Source organism: Hyperoodon ampullatus (genome assembly GCF_949752795.1).
Source record: "Hyperoodon ampullatus genome assembly, chromosome: 15".
Classification (NCBI taxonomy): Eukaryota; Metazoa; Chordata; class Mammalia; order Artiodactyla; family Ziphiidae; genus Hyperoodon; species Hyperoodon ampullatus.
The window spans coordinates 15,487,749-15,511,404 of record NC_136928.1 but is presented as its reverse complement, the minus strand read 5'-3'; the positions used below and the strand labels follow the sequence as shown (position 1 = coordinate 15,511,404).

Here is a 23,656-nt window from a genome sequence, read left to right as displayed (position 1 = left end):
AAGAAATGAAGACAGCCTGAGAGACCTCTGGGACAATTAAACGCACCAACATTCACATTATAGGCGTCCCAGAAGGAGAAGAGAGAAAGGACCTGAGAAAATATTTGAAGAGATTATAGTTGAAAACATCCCTAACATGGGAAAGGAAATAACCACCCAAGTCCAGGAAGTGCAGAGAGTCCCAGGCAGGATAAACCCAAGGAGACACATGCCGAGACACAAAGTAATTAAATTGACAAAAATTAAAGACAAAGAAAAATTATTAAAAGCAACAAGGGAAAAATGACAAATAACATACAAGGGAACTCCCATAAGGTTAACAGCTGATTTCTCAGCAGAAACTCTACAAGCCAGAAGGGAGTGGCATGATATACTTAAAGTGATGAAAGGGAGGAACCTACAACCAAGATTGCTCTACCCAGCAGGGATCTCATTCAGATTCGACGGAGAAATCAAAAGCTTTACAGACAAGCAAAAGCTAAGAGAATTCAGCACCACCAAACCAGCTCTACAACAAAGGCTAAAGGAACTTCTCTAAGTGGGAAACACAAGAGAAGAAAAGGACCTACAAAAACAAACCCAAGACAATTAAGAAAATGGTAATAGGAACATACATATTGATAATCACCTTAAATGTGAATGGATTAAATGCTCTAACCAAAAGACACATGCTCACTGAATTAATACAAAAACAAGACCCATATATATGCTATCTACAGGAGACCCACTTCAGACCTAGGGACACGTACAGACCGAAAGTGAGGGGATGGAAAAAGATATTCCATGCAAACGGAAATCAAAAGAAAGCTGGAGTAGCAGTACTCATATCAGATAAAATAGACTTTAAAATAAAGAAGGTTACAAGAGACAAGGAAGGACACTACATAATGATCAAGGAAGCAATCCAAGAAAAAGATATAACAATTATAAATATATATGCACCCAACATAGGAGCACCTCAATACATAAGGCAACTGCTAATAGCTATAAAAGAGGAAATCGACAGTAACACAAAAATAGTGGGGGACTTTAACACCTCACTTACACCAATGGACAGATGATCCAAAATGAAAATAAATAAGGAAACAGCAGCTTTAAATGACACAACAGACCAGATAGATTTAATGGATATTTATAGGACATTCCATCCAAAAACAGCAGATTACACTTTATTCTCAAGTGCACACAGAACATTCTCCAGGATAGATCACATCTTGTCACAAATCAAGCCTCAGTAAATTTAAGAAAACTGAAATCATATCAAGCATCTTTTCTGACCACGACGCTATGAGATTAGAAATAAATTACAGGAAAAAAAATGTAAAAAACACAAACACATGGAGGCTAAACAATATGTTACTAAATAACCAAGAGATCACTGAAGAAATCAAAGAGGAAATCAAAAAATACCTAGAGACAAATGACAATGAAAACACAGTGATCCGAAAACAAAAAAAAAGGCATGTGCTCAAGGGTTGAGATTTAATAAAATTAATATTTATTACTGTTTAATCAGTAACAGTTTTTTGGGTTTTTTTTTTTTTAACTGCAAGTGCATGGCAGTGAGGAAGACAGTGGCTACTAGGGAAGTTTGATGCCACTGCCTTGCTTCTAGTTAAAGGGTCAGCAGTTTTACCCACCATTGCTTTTGCTGACCAGCACTGCAAAGGTCAACACTGAAAAAGGCAAAGAACGTCTGTCGGTGTTCTGAAAATAGTTTTGACACCTGAAAAGACCTCTGAGATCCCCAGGGGTCCATGAATCCCTTTTTAAGAACCACCACTACAACAATTATTGAGAATTATTGAGGGCCTTAGTGATATTCCAGAGGCATTACAACATCCTAAAGTATTTTCCAAGTCATCGGAGTTTAAATTAGTTGTTTTGTGAAAATATGTATAATGTATAATGTGTTCATCAATTACTCAGAATAGTTCACTTAAAAGGGAACCTATTTACCAACCATTTTGGAGCAGTCGAAACATTGTTGTCCTAGTTAGTAGACATGGACAGAGAAGAATTTTTGATGTAGGAAAAAATATTTGCCTCAGAAGTGAGAATTAAAAAGTAGTGTGCTTCACAAAGTCTGTTGACTATGAAGTTATGTTTGTAGAATCATGCTGTTGAAGTAGATAGATCTGTATATAGTAGAAAAATCATACAAAATGCACTCTCCTTTCACAAGTTAGCAGAGCCATGTAGAGCCATGGACATTTATACCCAAGTATTACCAACCCTTCCCCCCCAAAAGTTTAAGATTAATGTTACTTGAAATCAGAACAGTGTAGCTTTATATGTGAACTATGATTTTTTTTAAAAATAATAAATGTTTTTTAATTTTATCTATAACTGTTGGGAAGTCATATTTTGATTATTGAACTAAGCTATTACTTGAACTTTAAATCATCAAGTGTTTATGAAATAGTAATTATTTGGGCTTAGCTTTCAAAATAAAATTCAAAGATAGATTGATATGAATTGGAAATACTTTTACAAATAAAATGATGCAACCTTAGGATGCTCCAGCTGATATCTGTCTGAGGGGAGGGGCAGAGAAACAGCGACTGAAAGTGGGGACAGCACTGGTGGGACTTCGGGGTGCTGGATGTTCAGTACACAGCTGTTTGCTTTGTGCTAAAACACTGAGCTACTCATCTCTTAGGTTTGTGTCCTTTTCTGTTTTTGTGTCATGTTTCAAAACTTTTAAAGTTAAAAATAAAAGGATCTGTACACAAAAACAAGTGCTTAGTACAAACATGAAGACTTCGGTGACCTGGGGAACAAAGCCCTTTCTGGGACTTAATGCAGACTATAAAGTGTCATCATTAGTTGCCCAGCTCTGCTTGCCAGCCATCCAGCCTCTAAATCATCAGGGATAAAATTGTTTATATAGTTGATCAATTCGAGAAACTAATACTGGGCTGTGGATGGGGTAAAGGGAAAAAAATTTTTCCAGAGAATATACTAATGACTCCTGTTTGTTTACCCAATGATTCAAGGCTCATCCACTGCAGAGTTCAACAGGATTTACAGAGGGCCTCTCCCGACATTTAATTTTAAACCTAATTTTAAAACCTGGAGAAAAGAAATCTGTCAAAGTAAAGTTTACTCCAATTCACAATAGAACTGTTTCTTCCCTAATCATAATCAGGTATGTTCTGTGATTTAAGTGTGGATTGACTTTTAGTACTTGCATAGAGCCTTTTCTTGATTCGTTTCAATATTAATATTTGCATTAATTTATTTATGAAATAGGGTATTCATTTTCCCAAAATACACACACACATACCACGCCTCATGAAACATACCGTTGTGATTATATTTTTAGCTAAAAGACCTGAATACTGTCTTCCTGTACCACGTGTGACTCTTCAGAGTGAAAAACTCTTGCTCCTCTTCGTGTAAACATTTCAAAATTTTCCAAGTGTAAATGTTTCACCATTAAATTTAGTGTATTAATTTTTACATGGTTTATAAAGTAACAGTAAAAATTATAGATCAAAAGATTGTGCAAATTTAATGGGAGGAAAATCTGTGGTTCTTGTTCTTACGTAGAAATAACCTGACTGTGATGGATGCTGTGATGGTCCAAGGACAAGGAACAACTGAGAACTTGAGGGTGGCCGGCAAGCTTCCAGGTCCAGGGAGCTCCTTGCGCTTTAAAATCACAGAAGCATTATTAAAAGACTGTACAGACAGTGAGTATTCCTGTCATATCCAAGGGCACAAATTTCAGCGTTTGTTGTCAACAGTAAATAATTCCAAAAACAAGAACGGTATTTCTACATGTACACATGTGTATATTAATGATGGATACTTAAGATTTTAAGAAAACACCCTGACTTGCTTTCAGAGTTGTTTGGTTTGGATCTTAAAAAATTTGAAGTGTCAGTATTCATTGCATGCCTTAGATGGTTTACTCTGAATGTGAAAAATAAAGCACAGTAAGTCCCCTACATATGAACCTTCGAGTTGCAGACTTTCAAAGATGCAAACATGCGTTTGCATGTCCAATCCCGTAAGTTAGTTCACGTGTCTGGCACACATTGTCACGTGTGTGCATCCTCTACAAGTGATTGTACTTTTGTGTACTTTACAGTACTGTATAGAGTACAGTAGTACAGTACCTTTATTTCAAGCCCAGGATGTCCAGAAGCAACCATAAAAGCAGCAGTGATGTAGCGAGTGCTGCAGCCAGCCCCTGTATGCCAGCTGTTTACTGCACTACTGTACTTTTCAAGGTACCGTACTGTAAGATTAAAAATGTTTTATTTCTTGTGTTTGTTTGTTTTTTATGTATTATTTGTGTGAAACGTATTATAAACCTATTACAGTATGGTACTATATAGCCAGTTGTGTTGGTTAGGTACCTAGGCTAACTTTGTTGGACTTACGAACAAATTGGACTCACGAACGCACTCTTGGAACTAAACTCGGTCGTATGTAGGGGACTTACTGCAAAATTAAACTTCTGCCATCTAAAATGACTTAACAAAGTAGAGTACTTCCTGATGAAATCTGGGTAATGGCTGATCTCTTTGCCCTGAGGGGCTCGTTCATAATCTCTGGGATACATTCATGAAGAAGGTATTATCATTACTTGGACCTGGAGCACAGGACAGCAAGATTCATACTCACTCCTCATTTTTTTCCTTTAGGTTTGAAACTAAGAGAACCAAATTTCACATTGAAAAGAACATTTAAAGTAGAGAATACAGGACAACTTCAAATTCACATAGAAACCATTGAAGTCAGTGGGTACTCATGCGAGGGATATGGCTTTAAAGTTGTCAATTGTCAAGAATTTGCACTAAGTGCCAATGCCTCTAAAGACATAATCATTTTGTAAGTATTTTCTCATAAGATAACGACTCACTAACTTCTCATTAACTTTTTATACTGGAGTTGTTCAAACTTTATACTGAAATTGTTTTCATACTCACAGAAAAAGGTCTTTATCCACAAATATATTCATTTGATTTTTTTCTTCACTTAATCTTTGGTTATTTCTTCATATCTTTGTTTTCAAAATTGTGGAACTCCAAAGTGGATCGGATAGTCTTAGAAACCAGTTTCAAAATTATTTTCAAGATTGTGTAGGAAACTGACTATGAATTCAGTCTCAGCAGCAGAGCAGACACCTGTGTTACACACATGCAGTTTTTCTATGTTGTGCAGTGTATACAAATGTGTGATATTTTGGTCAGAAGACAGTTTTAATGCCTACTTCGACAATAGTTGCAGCATATTTTAACAATTGATAACTTGTTATTTTATAAAGTTTATATAATAAAATGTAACTTCTGTCCCCTTAGTGGAGTGATAATTTCATGACCTTCAGTGGACACTTACTTTATAAGTAACTGCATTACTCCATGTAAGCCATAACACTTGGCACCTAAAGGTACAGTGAGGGATAAGACACCTTTCCTCAACGTGCAGATCGTGTGCTTGCAGAGCGTACAGTTAACAAAATAAAAATAATATAATTAGGGCAGAAAGCGGTGCTGCAGGAGATGCACATCAGTAGGGCTAGGGTGGTTCTCTACACACACACACACACACAGGCAGTGGGAATGCATCGTAGGAGAAGAGTGTGGATTAACTAAAGGAGGAAGGAGGAGGGAAGGGAAGGAAGCTCAGAGACTACTTTCCTAGTTAATAATCATGGGAAGCTGATTGTTGTTCTCTTTTTATGTAACTTCTCCAGTTATCCACAGAATATAGTTGTTTTGGTTATTCACCCCATAGGGCAATACTTTGTCCATCCTAAAATGAGAAAGTTGAATAAAAGTATCAAGCTCTAAAATTCTGTGTTCGGTCTCAAAGGCATTATCTTTAAACTGTTCGCCGTATATTTTTAAAAACTTTAGTCTCACTGCCATCATTCCGTTTTAGGTTTACTCCTGATTTCACAGCTTCTAGAGTCATTCGTGAACTGAAGTTTATAACAACCAGTGGCTCTGAATTCGTATTTGTATTGAATGCATCCCTTCCTTACCATATGTTAGCAACCTGTGCAGAAGCCCTGCCCAGACCCAACTGGGAGCTGGCTCTGTACATCATCATCTCAGGAATAATGAGGTACTTGTGTCTTCTTTCGAGATTAGTATTTAGGCATCACTTGACACTGTTTATCATGGGCCCACTACGTGCCAGTCACTGTTCTGAGTGCCGGGGATTCACCAGCGAACAAAGCAGGCAGACCTCTCTCGTCAAGCCTACGTACACCAGTGGGAGCAGTCAGAACTGAACCCTTCTTGGGTGGCATATACGAGAAACCAGAGTCTTTTCTACCTTTGAAATTTGTTATACAAATTAAGTACAGGTTAATTTCTTAAAGGAAAAAAACATGCATAATTTACCAGGTAGTTGCTCGATTTGGGCATTTGTAATGTACTCAACATAATAGTTTATTCTTCCTGAGTCATACCTAAGCAACATAAAACTGATGAGAAATATTTTTTAAACCCTCACCATCCTCATCTTTTTTTCAGCATAGTTCTTTATGTTTTTTTAAGAATGAGATATACTCGCCTCTGAATTAACTTACATAGTTACCCTGCACATCCTTTAAGGGAAAAGAGTTGGCCTAGAGAGTTAGAACTAAAAGAAAAGATAAGAGCTCCTTCTTCTTGGTAAAAGAAAAGCTACCCTCCAGTGTCAGTTCTGATACAAATAATTATTTCCTCCTTACGAGCCTCCGTGTACGTTGGCATTCTAGAAAAGTCAGTGTGCAAACTTTCATCCATAATGCTTTTTTGTCACGTCACAGGCATTTTGTTTTTTATATCATATTGTACTTTACCAAGAAACTTGCCTTTAATGTCACGTTTTGTTACTCTTGCACTCACAAATGAACCCTGATTCTCCAACTTCTGTACCCCTGCAGTGCACTGTTTCTTTTGGTAATTGGAACAGCCTATTTAGAAGCTCAAGGAATTTGGGAGCCATTTCGAAGGCGACTATCCTTTGAGGCCTCGAACCCGCCCTTTGATGTGGGAAGACCATTTGATCTCAGGAGAATCGTTGGTATTTCATCTGAAGGAAAGTATGTTCACCTGCCGGAAATAAATTCTCCAAATATATAGATTTGGCCGATATAATTAAAAGAAAAAATAAGTTTCTTCTTTTCATCTTTGCTCAGGGGGAAAAATCTTCAATACCCTGCGTATAGTGCTCTGTTACTAAGAACTCATAGCAAATGCCATGTTTTTATTATATTGATAAGGGTTAAAATATTCTCAGTTGTATCAATACCGCAATTCCTATACTGTCAGTTGGAACAGACCCAGTCCAGTTGTGGAAAGTATCCTATTCCTTGCTGTTTTTTCCTTTGGGTAGTTCATATTTATGGTGGCTCTACTGGTGAAGTGATGTTTTTAATCTTAGATCTTGTAGGTTGCTATTACTGACCTGCAGTTGGTCCTTTTTTCAGCTTGAACACACTCAGCTGTGACCCCAGTCACAGTAGGGGCTTCTGTGGACCAGGCGGTTCGGCGTCCCGACCCAGCGCAGGGAGTCATAAGCAGTGTGGCCCACCAGTCCACCCACACAGCAGCCACGGCAACAGAAACTCAGCTGACGTGGAAAACGTCAGAGCCAAAAGCAGCGCAAGTACCTCTAGCAGGACTAACGCCCAGTCGGCGAGCAAAGCCAGCGCCCTGGCCTTAGATTCACATGCCGTGGCCCAGGGTCACACAGCGGGCAGGAAGTCCAAGGGGGCAAAACAGAGCCAGCACGGCAGCCAGCACCACGCCCACAGCCCGCTGGAGCAGCACTCGCCACCACCACCGCCAGTGCCTCAACACCAGGAGCCACAGCCCGAGAGACTGTCCCCCGCACCCCTCGCGCACCCTTCCCACCCAGAGCACCCCAGCAGCACACGGCACAGCTCAGAGGACTCGGACATCACCAGTCTCATCGAAGCCATGGACAAAGACTTCGACCACCACGACTCCCCACCCCTGGAAGTGTTTGCAGAGCAGCCGCCTTCACCACTGTCGAAAAGCAAAGGTAATCATGGGTTCTCACGGCCAGGAAAGCGTGACACGTGAGGGGAGAGCCAGCACGTGTTTAAGGGGCTACTGTGATCGTAGTTGTGATGAGCAGCTAATTTAGTAGGTGTTCTTCTGGCTCAAGTTCATCTCTGCTCTTGGACTTGAGCTTTTCCATATCAAGATGCAAATAGAGGTATCCATTTGTCGTGAAAGATATTTGTATTTCTTAGATTACTTGCCAAATTCAGGAATTTATTGGACATCTACTGTTTTCCTTTTCAGCTGTGTGTGATTACTGTGTTACTGTGGCAGGTTGAGCTTTTTTTTTTTTTAATTGTTAAAATAATTTTAAGAGAACGGAGACCATCTGCCTTTTAACTCAAAAATAGGACTTCTGGGCTTCCCTGGTGGCGCAGTGGTTGAGAGTCCGCCTGCCGATGCAGGGGACATGGGTTCGTGCCCCGGTCTGGGAGGATCCCACATGCCGCGGAGCGGCTGGGCCTGTGAGCCATGGCCGCTGAGCCTGTGCGTCCGGAGCCTGTGCTCCGCAACAGGAGAGGCCACAACAGTGAGAGGCCCGCGTACCGAAAAAAAAAAAAAAAAAAAAATAGGACTTCTGCACAACCTGTGCTTTAGAGCAGGGGTTGGCAAACTACAACCCGTGGGCCAAGTCATCACCTGTTTTTGTAAATAAAGTTTTATCAGGACCCAGCCGTGCTCACTCGTTCACACACGGTCCATGGCTGCTTTTGTGCTGCAGCAGTAGCAGAGCTGAGCAGCTGCAACAGAGGCTGTAAGGTCCACAAACCAGAAAATATTTACTGTCTAGCCCTTTCCAGAAAAAGTTTGCTGACCCCTGCTTTAGAGCTCTTCATGCTGTATTAGTTTTCCATTTCTCAGTAACAGTTACCCCAAAACCTAGTGGCTTAAAACCCCACCATTTACTATCTCACAGCTTCTGGGGGTCAGGCATCTGGGTGCAGCTTAGCCAGCTTCTCTGGATCTCACAAGACGGCAGTCAGGGTGTTGGCCAGGGCTGAAGCCTTTGTAAGGTTCAGCTGAAGGTGGATCTGCTTCCAAGTTCACTCAGGTGGTTGATGGCAGGATCCAGTTCTTCACGGCCTGGTGGACTGAGGGTCTGGGTTCCTTCCTGACCGTGGCCAGCCACCTCTGCATAGAGCAGCTCAACGCTGTTGTTGGCTTTACCAGAGCAAGCAGGTAGGAAGGCAAGAGAGAGAGCAGGCTGGCAGGACAGAAGTCATGGTCTTCTGTGACCTACTCTTGGAAGTGACCCCCCATCACTTCTGCAGTGTTCTCATTAGGAGTGTGGTCCAGCCACACTCCAGGAGAGAGAGGTCCACGAGAGTAAAACGTGGGGCTCCCTTCTTCGAAGTCTACGCACCACACATACATAGGCGGGCTGATTTGTAACTTCCAGAATCAAAATGTGAAAAACAGTGAATGGCCTCTGGCTATATTTCAGTTTATTCCCTTTACAGCCTGAACTTTTTTGCATCTTCCTCTCTCTCCTGTGGCAGCCATGCTAATACATTACTCTAAGCTTATTTAAGTCCCTCCCTCACTGAGGTACCAAGGAGTTTTTGCCTTTGGTTTGCACAGGGAATAGGGAACCTGGCAGCCCTGAGAGGCCAGAAGAAACCTGACGCCCCAGAATCCGGGAGTTTTCTTTTAGAGAATTTCTTAGTTCCAGTGATACGAAGACTAGTTCTATATGGTCTTCTTAGAATTACTTGCATTTGGATTTGTAAAACAGTAGAAAGTCTTGAATAATATTTAACTTCTTCCACAGAAATCTTTTTTGTTGTTATCTCATTTTAATAGAGCTTACATATTTTAGGGTAATTTTTATAGTAATGTTAAATGAATGCTTAAAGTTCCTTTTATAAATTAGATCAAGCTACATAATGTGTTTTTCTCCTATCGAGAGCATGAATAAAATAAACATATATTATCCTTTCTTACCACAAAGAGAGGCTCTGGCAGTCAAAGTGAGCACCTTGTTGCTTGTGTCTAAGATAGTCCTCTAACACCACCATAGGCCCGTTTTTCTTTTCAGGGCCATTCATCTAGAACATAAAGTTTAAAATTTTTAAATGTTTTTTATTGTTCACAGTGGTCCGAGAGTCGACCTACTAAAAGCTGTGTAATGATGGAGCGTGGGTACCACGTTATTAGTGATTCTTGAGCCCACAAGGAGGCAGTGATTACCAGCTTCACATGAGCGGCCACCCCACTTGGTAGCCTTCCCACTGCTGCTGTGTGGGAAGAAGGAAAGAGCCAGATCTTAGTTTTTTTTTTTCTTCTTCTTCTTCAATAAGTGGTTTTATTGAAGTATAACATACATGTAGAAACTCAGTCTTTTTTTTTTTTTTTTTTTTGCGGTATGCGGGCCTCTCACTGCTGTGGCCTCTCCCATCGCGGAGCACAGGCTCCGGACGCGCAGGCCCAGCGGCCACGTCTCACGGGCCCAGCCGCCCCGCGGCACGCGGGATCTTCCCCGACCGGGGCACGAACCCGCGTCCCCTGCATCGGCAGGCGGACTCTCAACCACCGCGCCACCAGGGAAGCCCGAAACTCAGTCTTTTAAAAGAACTTGAAAAGTTGGGCGTTGATCTTGGGGTTGCAAAATAGTGATAGATGATAAAACCATAGGCTCTTAGCCAGGTGGAACCTTTATCATCTCTCTAAAGCTTACCCCAGCGCCCCTGCTAAAATAGTCTCGTGTTTACATTAAATATGAACCCTCTCTTTTCAGAAGTACCCTGTTCTCTCCCCTGCCCTCGTAGCTCAAAGAAATCTTCCTTGTAGTGAGCTTCAGTGACGCCTGGCTTTTGGAGACTGTTCAGAAAGACCCTTCTTCATATGAACGGGGTCTCCCTGCTCTTGCCCTCTCTGGGTAGATGGTTTGCAGGCCATCCAGTCACTTCTCTAGTCATCCCAGCAGTCACTTTTCCTCCCGGGAGATGGGACCCAGAAATGCCCTCTGTTCATGGTTGCCTGAGCAGGGCCCCTACAGCTGGACAGTCATTAGATTCTGTACTTCTGTGGCTTCTCCTCCTGTGACACGTGAGTCCTGGGGACTGGACAGGGGCCATTGCTGGATTGAGGGTTAAAACCTGAGAACGCACTGAGCCTGGTGCAGCCATTTTCAGTGTCTGCGTTCGCTGCAGAAACAGTGGGATCTGCCGCCACCCTCGTTTCTGCCGTTGGCGGTCTGAGGGGCAGCTTTATCTCAGGTGGGGAGAAGCCGAGTGGTGTGGGCTCACAAGGCCAGGCTCTACCTTCAGGCAGACCCAGATCAACTCCTGGCTCTGCCACTTACTAACTGTGTGATTTGGAGAAAATTACTTCTCTGAGCCTCCGTTTGTTACCTTTAAAGTGGAGAGAATAGCTTCTACTTACATGTTAGGGGGTAGGCACTGCTGTGATTTTTAGGGCAGGAAATGGCGCTGCCATCACTAGGCTGCTGGGTTGCAGTTGGCTGTGGCACATCCCAGCGGGAATGGCTGCTTGGAACTCGGTCTTGAGGGTGAGGAATGGGATAAGCAGAGAGCTGAGGACAGAATCCCGAGGACAAGGCCAGCAGACAGTGTGGCAGGAAGCAGGTGGCAGGTGCGGTTGGCATGTCCCAGCAAGGCCAGAGCAGAGGTAGAACCGAGCTCCACAGAGCCTGGAGGACCTGGGCAGGAATAGTCTCTGTGAAGTGAGCCTAGAAGCCAGGTAACTGTGGCTTGGAGAGCACACCTGGCACACCAGACCGTTACCAGTGGCCGCTTCTTGGTGTGCATGTGAGGGGCCAGTGAGTGAGGGGTGGAGGTTACGCTTTAATCTGTAGTTTCCATGTTCTTTGATTTTTAACCAAAAAAAAAAAAGGATGCGTATATCTTGCAGTAGTATTTTTTTTTAATTTTTATTTATTTATTTATTATTTATTTATTTATGGCTGTGTTGGGTCTTTGTTTCTGTGCGAGGGCTTTCTCCAGTTGTGGCGAGCGGGGGCCACTCTTCATCGCGGTGCGCGGGCCTCTCACTATCGTGGCCTCTCTTGTTGCAGAGCACAAGCTCCAGATGCGCAGGCTTAGTAGTTGTGGCTCACGGGCTCTAGAGCTCAGGCTCAGTACGGGCCTAGTTGCTCCACGGCATGTGGGATCTTCCCAGACCAGGGCTCGAACCCGTGTCCCCTGCATTGGCAGGCAGACTCTCAACCACTGCGCCACCAGGGAAGCCCAGTAGTATTTTTAATGAAGGAAAAAAAAATAGGAGAACATGTTGCTTGAAAACATCTGTGGGCCAAGGACAGAAAGGGGGGTAGAGCTGAGATCAGCGGTGTTGTCAGCGCTTCCTGGCGTTCCAGACACGACCGCAAGTGCCTCGGGCACCTGGTGATGGGCATTGTGCTGACCCTGTTTGCAGGGGGGAAGCCCAGTCTAAGCAGGGTCACGTCAGGCAGACACAGGAGCCAAGCCCAGGCCCCACCCGAACCCTCCGCTCACAGCTGCACGATACCATGTCCTCCACAAGGAGGAGCCGCATTTGAGTCGGTAATTGGTGCGGCCCAGTGCCCAGGGAGGTGGGTGGGTGGGTGGGACCCAGCTCCGCAGAGTATGCAAGGGCACGTGTTCCACAGGCGTGTGGACGCAGAGGGATTGGTAGCTTCTGAGGCCGAAGGGGAAGCGGTAGGGTGCAAACAGAAGGTAGAGGAAGTCTGGAATAATCAGACCTCAAACAGCTGAGATTTCTGTAGGCTGGGAGTCCATAGGACATGGGAATTGGATTTGCAGAGCAGTCCCTCGGGCAACATCGGGGACCCAGCTGAGGGTCACTGTGGCCTCCCTCACGCTTGTGCTGCTCTTCTCCATTGACTGTGCAGCCCACGGGTGAAGAGTGAACACGGAGGGGTTGGCACCCTGCAGGGCAGGGACAGCAGAGAGACCGGGGCTGAGAACGTCGTGGGGCGTTGGCAGGAGAACAGTGGGCGTGCCACGCTGTGCAGAATTAGCAGGACCTTAACACAGAAGGAGCCTCACTGACAGGGAGAATGGACAAGTGAAGTTACAGGGATGATGGAAGCAAGGGGATGAGAGGAGACCAAGGTGTGAAAAGGAGGCGTGAGGGTTTAGGGTTTGGGAGTAAAAGCAGTTCCGGGCAGTAACAGGCCCTCAGGTGCAGCCTGGAAGTGAGGTATGGGGGTGTAACGGAAGTAAAGCCCGTCAGCACCAGCGAGGCCGCAGACCTAGAGGTCCACCGTCCTTTATACAACACTCGAGAGCCACCTGTGTTGGAATTCAGGTTTTCAGAAAGGTATACGATGATGTGCCATGAGATTAATGAGACCGTAGAAGCAGCTTCATGTCAGTTCAGTTCAGTTGTGCCACCAAAAGAGGTTTTGCTTCTAAATGAGTTGGGGAGAAAAAGCTTTGAAAACTTTTGGGATTTCAGAGTGACTGATAAGAGATTGTCATCCCGACCTACACCAGTCCTGGGCCTGGATGATGGGAGCTTGAGAGTCCAAGGTGTCCATGAGTCACTGCCAGGCTCCTCAGTGAACGCTGGGGGGTGTGCAGGCTCCACTGTCGAGGCTGGACAGAGTGTGTGTAGAGGGTCCTAGGGGTGCAGATCTGATGGGTCCCCCCTCCTGCCTCTGGGCCGCCCGCCAAGGGAACAGACAGACTGGATTTAGAGCTGAAACTAGAATCCACTGTAAACACTCCTCACTGCAAAGCAGGGCAGCTGCTGAGTACTGGTGGAGCCCGGGGCTTGGCTGATGAGCTTTCTGCTCTCTCCCCTGTTACTGTGTACAGCCCCACAGGCCAAGGTAGTTAGCACTTGGAGTGAAGGGAACCTGATTCGCCCAACAAAGGCAGAGACGCTGGACGAGAGTGAGCAGAGAGAAGGGCTGGCGTCGGCCCTGGGGAAGCAGGCCCTCTGGGGTCAGCTTGCCACCGGGACAGGGAGTACGTACGGTGGCTGCCCCTACATAGAGGAGCCCTCCCCACCCCGCCCTGGAAGAGAGGGTATTGGGTAAGTGTTTTGAGGCCTTGCTGCCCAGAGTTGAAGTCCAGGGATCAGCAATAGTGACGTAACTTGAGAGCTTTTAGAAATGTCAAATCTTGGGCCCCAACCCAGACTGCCGAGTCAGATTCTCTATTTAACAGTATCCGCAGGAGACTGGGATAACGTGTTGAGCCATTACAACCCCACTCACTAGGGGAATGTAACCAATGAATGTTTTTGGAGGGTGGTTTGGGGCTGGGCTCATCTAGTAGGTTTTTTGTTTTTGTTGTATTCAAACAGAAAGTCACAAAAATTATAATCTTCCTCATCAGTTCACTCAGTCCCATGTAATTAATTTTTTTTTCATCTTGATCTTTTGTTAGCACTTTTATGAATTCATCAGTTTTCCATTAGAGTTCTGAAAATGTTTATTCATTCAGTTCAGCAGTATAGTCAGTTACCAGAAACCTGTACTTGTCAGAGTCTTTTCCATGAATTCCTTGAAGATGAAACCCTTTTATAGGAACATTTTTGCAAAAGCATCAGAGTACACCCAGAACTGTCTGTAAATGACAAAAGACTTAAAAATGACCACAGTTAAAGATTTGATGAAAGTTCATAATAATGCAATTGACAAGGAAATTTAGTTATTTCTGAGATATACATTTTAAAGTAATAACTAGAAATATGACTTACAACATTATACCAGAACATATAAGATTTTTAGGAATTTCATGTAATGTCCATCTAGTGGGTTTTTGGGCAGCTGGGAGTTGCCCTTAAACATAGTGGAGAGAAATGCCTAAATGGGAAGACAGAAGCTATCCTTTCCCAGCACTGAGTTGTATTAAGTTTGCCCTAGAATATCCATGATATTTTATTTCTAGAATAAAGAAATCCAAAATCTAATCGAACATAATACTTTTATGAAAACCCTAAATAATTGAACTCTGTATGCTGCATAAGTTTTTGGTTGTGCAGCCTTTTTGTCTCAGTCCCGTGTACCTTATTAGTTCTGCTTAGTGCTTCAAAAGGTATGTACAGCCTTCTAAGGATACAAGGAAAACTAGAACAAAAGAGAATATGGGTCTGCCCGCAAATTCATAGGTAATTCCTTTCCTGGGATAGATGTAAATTTTTTTCACTTAATAAAAATTCTTTTCTACCTTCTAGTGGGCTAAACCAGTATCTTCACTATCTAAGCACAGAACTTAATCTGACAAAATAAGACGGTAATTGCTACTGATTTTTGAAAACAATATTTACTTTAGCTTAAAGGACTCCTGAAGAGTTCCTTCATAGGGACCTTTTGGTATGTTTTAGGTTATCATAGTCATATTGAGGTATCACTTCAGAACAAGTAGGGAGAAGTAAACTTACATGACCAGTACTGACCCAAATAAATCATATGTTGGTCTGTACTGTTTATTGGCCTCACTTAGACCTTTTAAACAGGCAGAAGATGAGGAGAAAGACAGATTCCTGTCAGAATGGATGATCCTCTAGAGACTCTTCCGAACCTTCAGTCAGCTGTAACTGTCACTGCCTGGCTTAGGTCCACAGCTGCCGGGCACTGCACACGTTCAGAGAAACCATTTGCTAGTAATTGAAATTGTCTTGAAGTAATTCTTTTGGGTGGGCATTAAGTGAAACGATTTAAAGTTGGAGAGAGACAACCAAAGCAGCTTGCCCCAAACTAGTGATTACAAATTCCTTTATTCGCTTCTTAGTGAAGACAAAAAAGTAAATGAGTAGGGCATATTTTTTTAAATTGATAATTCATAGTTTGCCTACTTTTAAAATGATTAGTGGTGGTTTAAAGGATTAAAGCACATGTAAAACAGTGAATCAAAGACAGAAAGTAGTTTTCGATGTTTTATGTGTTTGTTTTTAATTATGGTGCTATCTCAACAAAAACCTAGAATAAAGTTCATTGTTACCATTCAGTGTTAAATTGAGCTGCAAATTTCCTGGCAGCTAAGTCCAAAGGGAAGCATCGTTATATAGTTCTCCTTCAGGAAAAGGAGGCAGGAGAGTTCATCTGAAAAACCAGACTTTGCTGGCATTGAAGTCCTGCTGAGGAATCTGAGGACACTGGGTGATAGACTGGGCGTTGTGTCTTTGTTGCAGAGAGAATGGGAATGTTCTTCACACAGATGCTTTATATTGGCCGTGTAACGTTGAACCTTAACTCCCCACCGCATCATGCCTCCTAGATGTACGCTCAGCCTCACCCACATGCACAGCATCTGTGGGGCCTGTGGGTGTATATACAGTCACTTGTGGTTGGATTATCTCATAAGGGTCAGAGCATCACTGTTAGGTGAAGATGCCAGACCCGTCAGCAGCAGGTGGTGTGGTGCTCGGTCGCAAACACTTAGCCTGCCTCGTGTTCTTGTACCCACTGAGGTTAGCTCCCAGGGGTCCTGCAGGTGGGGACAAATGGTTTTTGTCAATAAAGAGTTCTGAATACTCTCAACTGTTAGGAAATATATACTTAATTAGGCCTTAAAGTAATGAAGAAACTATTTCATTCTGACCATTTATAAGAGCATCCACCAACCGGATACCTCATTTTGAGGAGAGCTGACCCTGTCATCTCACCAAGATGCAGTAGCTGCAGAAAGTAGCCCCTGTCCGAGTTGGGTGGCAGGGTTTCATACTCGCCCACTGAGTCTGGATGAGTGCTTGTCACCTGTCAGCAGTGTGAGGTGGGTTTTGGGGCCCACTTTCTGACTTGCACCTCTTGTTTACTCTCAGGCCTCCTACCCCAGAAGCACACACACAAGGAGCAATAAAGTACCACTTCTCACAGTCGCCAGTTAGGCATCCATAACCTCTCCACCACCTTCCTGCCCATGATGGAACTTAGGTGGAGAAGAAGCTTATGCAGAGAGTCCAAGCAGGACCGCCTGCTTCCCTTCCAGGTCTGAAACTTCATAACAGAACTTGTGTGTTTGGGGATGGCAGCTTGAGATAGATGGTTAAGGCTTCGGAAGGCACCCCAGGTTTACTTTTCCAGCCAGCCATGGCCAACCCTTCTTGGGGGGAAGGATGCACAGGGACATCAGGCCTCTTCTTGCCCCCTGGAGTCAGGACATGAAGACCAGGGCAAGAGAGCTTGTCACATAAGAGCACTGGCCAGCCTCTCATGGTCATTGTCATATCCTTAGCAGGCTTATCTTCTGATTTCTAGGTCATTGTTGATGATTAGAATTTAACCTGTCAAATGACTTTCCTCACTTTCTCTAATTTGGGCATTCAAATTATGTATCTCTAGAAGTATCAGTAGCCTAGGAGCCATAGATTATATACAGAAAAAAATTTTTCAGTGGTAGCTATGTTAAAAAGAAGTTTGTGTATTCATGGATTGCAGAAAGCAGCCAGTTTTCTAAAGTATGTCAAAAGCCATAAAAATAAAATAATGCACGTGCGTCCTTTGAAAACCAGTAAGCTCATATCTGGAAATTTAACATCAGGAGATGATCTTACATACCTCATGTTTTATAATAGTGAAAACTGGAAACTAAGTGTCTAAGAATAGGGGATTTGTAATTAATGCAGCCTGTCATTTCAGGTAATTATGCCTAGAGTGTCTGTGTTATAAGAATTGGACAGAAGATCATTGTCCACTTCCGTGAACTATGTTCCTTTTGTTTGTTTCAGTGAGTGGAATAGGGTGGACCAGTGGTCAGTTGTGAGGTAGACATTTGTAAATCTCCCATTTTTCACGGATGGACAAGAGGTTAGAATGAGAGATCCAGTCCTTGGCATGTTGAGAAAAAAGTTGGAATAGAGTTTGGAAGGGTGGCTTTCAGGCCAAATGGACCTGTTATTTGCAAAAGAAAAAAATGTGTTTAGCTTCTTAGAAGTAAACAACACTTGATGTGTTCTGAAGGATTAATGTACTTAGCAAGGATTAGTACCCACGCCATGAACATGCCATGACTTGGTCACATGTGACCTCTTGGGGACTTTTTGCTTTTAAATTTCAGTGAGACATACACACTTTTTTTTTTTTCACTTTTGAGGTAATTATAGATTCACATGCAGTTGCAGATAATAATGCGGAGAGATCCCTTGTACCTTTTACCCAAGTTCCCCCAATAACATGTTGCAAAACTGCAGTACAGCGTCACAACCAGGATACTGATGTTGATGCCGTCAAGACACAGGGATCCCTTATGGGCCCTTTTCTAGCCACACCCGCTTCCCTCCCACTGCCCCCTTCCCCCAGGCCTAAACCCCGGAGGAGGTTTAATCATTTCTCCAGTCTGATAATTTTGTCGCTTCAAGAATGTTATGTAAATGGAGTGAAGCGTGATTCTGGATTGAAACCTGGGTAAGTTGTCCTGAAGGATTGAGATGGAGAAGCTTCTGGACTTGGGGCAGCAAGTCTCAGAGCAGGTCACGCTGCTGGTGTATTTCACTGTTCAGAAAGGCACGAAACTCACGTCTGCGGCTCAGCAGACACTGGCTGAGCGCTTGCTGCATGCTGAGCCTTGTAAGGCTCTGGGGATGGAGAGCTGCGTGCGGCCTAGTCTCTGCCCTTCAGGTGCTAAGACTGTACAGGGAATGGAGCCTAGGGGTGAGCGTTGACCGCAGTAGGTCAGCTAGCAGCCTCAGCCAGGAGTCTGCTCGCCGATGCTGGTGGGGGTAGATGTAGGGTGAGTGGCCTCGGGGACAGTTTATCCAGGCAGCGGTGTGAAGCCTGAGGAACCTTTCGTTCCTGTCGGGTATACTTCTCCTTTGGTCACTGCTGGAAACATACTCTTGAGTTTACTAAGCTGCTTCTCCCTTCAGCTTGTACCGTCTTTACTTGGATGGGTTAATTTTCTGTTACTGATCACGCATCAGTTAAGTCATGGTTCCCATAAGGCTAGGAGACCTCCAGTCTCCTCCACTGTGTATTGAGTTAATTTGTCTTCGAGAGGGCAGTCTCCCTCAGAATTCCTATTCCCACTTCCCAGGTTCCTACTCCTGCTTCTGTGCCCAGCAACAGCACGGGGGTGTGAACTGGTAGCTTGGCCTCTGGAAACTGAATGTTCCACGATGGGCCAAGGGCTAAGGAAGGGCTCGGGACAAGGCTAGAGCAGACCTGGAGAGACAGATGGGTCCAGACTGTAAAGGAGTTTGAACGTCATCCTGTAGAAAACAGAGAGAAGCAAGTTTTTGTATTTAAGAAGTGTTTCAAAAGGAAAGTAATGCTGTCGGCAGGGTGGAAGGAGAGACAACAGGAAGATGAGTCCGTGACAGTAGGCCAGGCACAGGCAAGCCCTGAGCTGAGGAAGGGGCAGTGGGAGTGACGTAAGAAAGGAATTAGAGGTTTTAGAGGTGGAATCCACTTGAGTGGCTACGTGATGGTGGAATTGGGCTGTTTGGACCATTTCATCCAGGTGGCTCGGAATTGCCCAAATTCTACTCTGTACTTCGGGTACCTTTCCTCCTGAGACTCCCATGGGAGGTCACGAGAAACCGGAAACAAGGCAGCCGATCCTGTGCCTGCAGTGCCCAGCTCAGGTCTCATAAATCTGTGTGGAATTTACAGCCCAAGCCAAGGATTCTCAGATCAGCCCTGCATTCCAGTCCCCAAGAGGGCTTGTTGACACCGATTGCCGGGTCCACCCCCCGGGGTTGGTTCAGTACACCTAGAGAGGGGCCTGAGAATTTGCATTTCCAACACGTTCCCAGGTGATGCTGATTCTGCTGGTCTGGGAAAACACTTTAAGAACTGGGGGCCCTGAGGAAGAGTAGAGACCCGTGGGAACAAGCTTGCCAGTGGCAAGAGGGAGACAGACGCCACCCCCGAGCGTGCAGCCTCACAGGGAGCAGGGACTGCTTACGGGTACATGTGGGCCTGTCCATCTGATCCACTCAGATCATTAGTCCTTTCTCTAGGGAAGGAGCACTCTCTCCTGTCCCACCAACTTTTGAACTTGGGAAAGAAGCAGCAGCAGAAATCCTACATGACAGTGAGGTAGCCACTAGCCTGGGTGATTGGACTGATGCTGGTACTGTAGAGCAGTGATCCTCAGCCTGGCTGCATAGTGGAGCCACCAGAGTAGCTTGTTCAAAATATACCCACGCCCAAGCCCCACCGAGAACCACTTAATCAGAATCTTGCGGGGTGGAGCCCTGAGCAGTGTTCGTTAAAAGCTTCCTAGGTTGTTCTAAAGTGCAAGAACCATTATTTTAGACTGAGAACCCAAGAGATGTTTCTAGAATGTTTAACTCAGTTTGGGACGTTTTAGATTTGAATTGCTTATGTCAAATTAATTAAAGCTCAGCCCCAAAGGAGAATATGAAAGGAAAGGGAAGAAGTTCCAAGGGCAGATTTCCAGGGAACACCAGCAAAGACGAAGCCAGGTGTCAGAAGAATCACAGTACCGGAAGAGGGTGATGATGTTGGGCTCCAGCAGGGACAGGGAGGGGGATAATCCAAAGAGTCCAGTGGAACCGAGAGGTCTTGTAGAATGAGAGGGGCTAGAGGTCACCCGCACTGACAGTTGGGCTGTTGCCAAAATTACATTCTATAAGGTGCTGGGGACAGACGTCCACGGGCAGCGTATTAAGAAGTCAGTAAAAGATGGGGATTTGGAGGTAAAAGTGTAAACTACTCTTTCATGAAATAAGATTTTTTAACTAACTACTGGTTTGCTGTTTCCTTTTCTCCTTTATTTGTACATCTGTGGCTTCAAAATTTGAGTCCAGTTTTTTTTTTTAAATCACTTCCAGATCTTTTCTGTTTATTAAGGAGGTTTCAGGTTATTGTGAATACAGATTATTTCTACAGGTAATGAACCTGATCATGATAAAAAAGGTATAATTTCCGGTGAGAAATACATTGCACGGGGGTTAATGTCGGCCATGCGGGAAAATTTGAAGTGCTTTCAGCATGAACTGCTGGACACTCAGACTCTGAGAAATCCGAGGGCTCTCAGGGCCAGAGCAGGACAGGCGCCTTCCCTTCTGCCGCAGACGAGAGGGCTCTTGGCGTTATGTTATTGGTGTTCACCGCTGTGTTCCCAGGACACGCAGCACTGCCTGGGAAACGGCAGGCACTCAGATGTGTCGAGGGTTGTTTTCTCATCTGTCTTGGGAACATCCACATCTTTTAAAATAATAGGACTTCCCTGGCAGTCTAGTGGTTAAGACTCTGTGCTTCCAATGCAGGGGACGTGGGTTCGATCCCTGGTAGGGGAGCTAAGATCCCACATGCCACGTGGCCAAAATAATAATAATAAAAAAATATATAAAATGCTAAGGTTGAAAAAATTAAAATAAAATAATAGGCTTTTCGTAGTTCTGTTTTACCCTCTGTTCATATATAACATTAGCTGGTTCTTATATGCCTGGCACTGTCCTAAGGGCTTCATGTAATTCCTCATCACAACACTGTGAGGTCGTCTCCCCCAGTCTGCAGATGAGAGACCAAGGTCACGCTGCTAGTTAGGGAAGAACCGGGATTTGGACCCAGCTACCGGGGTTCTCAGCACCCTGCAGGTGACATACATGCAGCTCATCGCGTGTCACCTTCAGGCTCCCATCTCCAGAAAGATTTGAAAGGATCTCTAGTTTTCACGTCTGTGACTTTTCAAAGCTACATCACCCTCCGGGATATAAAAAAGTACAGGTAACCCTTGAACAACAAGGGTTTGACCTGCACGGGTCCACTTATACATGGATTTTTTTTTTTTTCAGCAGTAGAGACTGCAGTACTACACGGTCCCTGGTTGGTTGAACCTGCGGGTACAGAGGGGCCCACTCTAAGTTATACAGCGATTAACCCCCGCAGTTCAAGGGTCAGCTGTCTTCTGAGAGACGTACAGATTTGTCACAATTTGTGGGTTTGCCAAAGCTCATGGAACTGTACACTTAAAATGGGTGTATCTTACTGTATATAACGCACGCCTCAAGAAAGCTGGTTTTTTAAAATATTCTAATCAAAAAGTCAAACATGATTTCAAAAGCTTTAGAGAAGAACTGAAGTAGAGAAAGAAACAGTTATTAATCAGAGTTCAGTCTCTTCAAAAAAAGTTTTAATGGCTTTGTTTTCCAAGCTGTTTAAAAATCAAGTGTCATTTTACATTGGTTGTCATCCCCAGGGAAAGGAAAGCCTCTTCAGCGCAAGGTAAAACCACCTAAAAAGCAAGAGGAAAAGGAGAAGAAGGGAAAGGGAAAGGCCCAGGAAGACGAGCTGAAGGACTCCTTGGCCGACGACGACAGCTCCTCCACCACCACAGAGACCTCCAACCCAGACACAGACCCGCTCCTCAAGGAGGTAGGACGGCCCATAGATCAGGGTTCACACACAGTGAACGTGCTGTGTTCAACACGCGCACACGTTCTGAGGGCTAGTGCTCAAGAGTGCACAGACACGCCCAGGCAGTCACTCCCCTGCGGAAGCTCCACAGCGCTGGGCGTGAATGTCTTCACTTCCCCCGGGGAACAAATTAGGAAGCCTGCTAATAAGGTGAAATAGTTAGAAATTGGAAACACAGCTTGAAAGTTAGGGACCATCTGGAATAGTAACGACCCTGGCTCATGCAAATTGTTTCAGATTTTAAGTATCAAAAGAAGATGAGGAGAAATTCTGTCACTTTGATGGATTATATTGGCCATGTCCTGTCGGATCACCGCTGCTACAGTGGGCCCCGGTAGTAGGTAGAGCAGGGACTGCGGCCTCCGGCGCCGGGCACCCACCCAGCGCACCTCAGCATGCCGGGAGGCCGCCTCACTCCTCATCCTCCACTCCCGGGGGTGGGGGGCCTCGAGCATCAGAGGTAACACTGCAAAATGTCCAGACACCGTGGCCATGAGATAAATGGAGGGTAATGTTACTGTTGTGACTGTGTCAGGGAGTGTGAGTTATAAGTGGTATGCAGAAAAGTGAGGCTGTACTTGTTCTGGCATTTCTAGTTTTAAATAACTGTATTTCAAATTTAAAATGATCCAAATAGAGCCTTTAATATTGTAGAGCAGAATTCTTTATCAGTTGTAATCTAGTGGCTTAAGAAATCATTTCTTAAAGATATCCAGCAGTGTCGTCCACATATATTAATTTTTAAAATAAAATGTACACGTGACACTTTCTGGCCAGCCGCCCTCCCCTGTGCATCCCTGGCGTTTGGCGGGTGCTCTGGGCCAAATGTCAGGGATGGGGCTGGCGCTGTGTCCCGTATCTCCTCTGTGACAGATGACTGCAGCGGAGCAGAATGCCAGCTACTGATCCTCGAGTGGGGTCCCAGCCATCTCTGATATGAATAAGCATTTGGAAAGAGTTCTCAGCACAGACTTGCTCCACAGCTTTGCCCCACTTCCTTTCTGCCTTTCCGGCATTTTCCTAACCACTCCTCAGTGGCCCCTCTCCAGCGGACCCCCTCTGTGCACCCACTGGCATCATTCTCCCTTCTCTGCTGTTGGTTTTCTCCTGGTTGTCCCATCTCCTGCCCTGTCATTTGCTTCCTTACAGACGCAGCTCAGGACTGGCGGCCTCCGTGCCTGTTACCCTTCTCCGACTGAGCAGTCTGTACGCCTCCCCCTCAGCACTCTTGTGTAGAGTTCGTGTGCTCTTGTCTCTTTGTGACTGATCTGTTTGCCAGTTTTCTGCATTTTCTTCCCAACTGGATTTCAATCTTGGG

At 44.6% G+C, this 23,656-nt stretch overlaps 1 protein-coding gene across 1 annotated transcript in view; it reads left to right on the top strand.

The window, feature by feature from the left end:
- Positions 1-23,656, top strand: part of TMEM131 (transmembrane protein 131) — a gene marked incomplete at its 5' end in the record, with an annotated part of 192,115 nt that overhangs the window by 152,542 nt on the left and 15,917 nt on the right. The window contains 7 exons of the mRNA XM_079721265.1: positions 3,000-3,151; positions 3,556-3,698; positions 4,659-4,845; positions 5,899-6,084; positions 6,893-7,051; positions 7,439-8,016; positions 22,121-22,296. Coding sequence (XP_079577391.1) covers positions 3,000-3,151; positions 3,556-3,698; positions 4,659-4,845; positions 5,899-6,084; positions 6,893-7,051; positions 7,439-8,016; positions 22,121-22,296 — 1,581 coding nt within the window. The remainder of the gene's footprint in view (positions 1-2,999; positions 3,152-3,555; positions 3,699-4,658; positions 4,846-5,898; positions 6,085-6,892; positions 7,052-7,438; positions 8,017-22,120; positions 22,297-23,656) is intronic.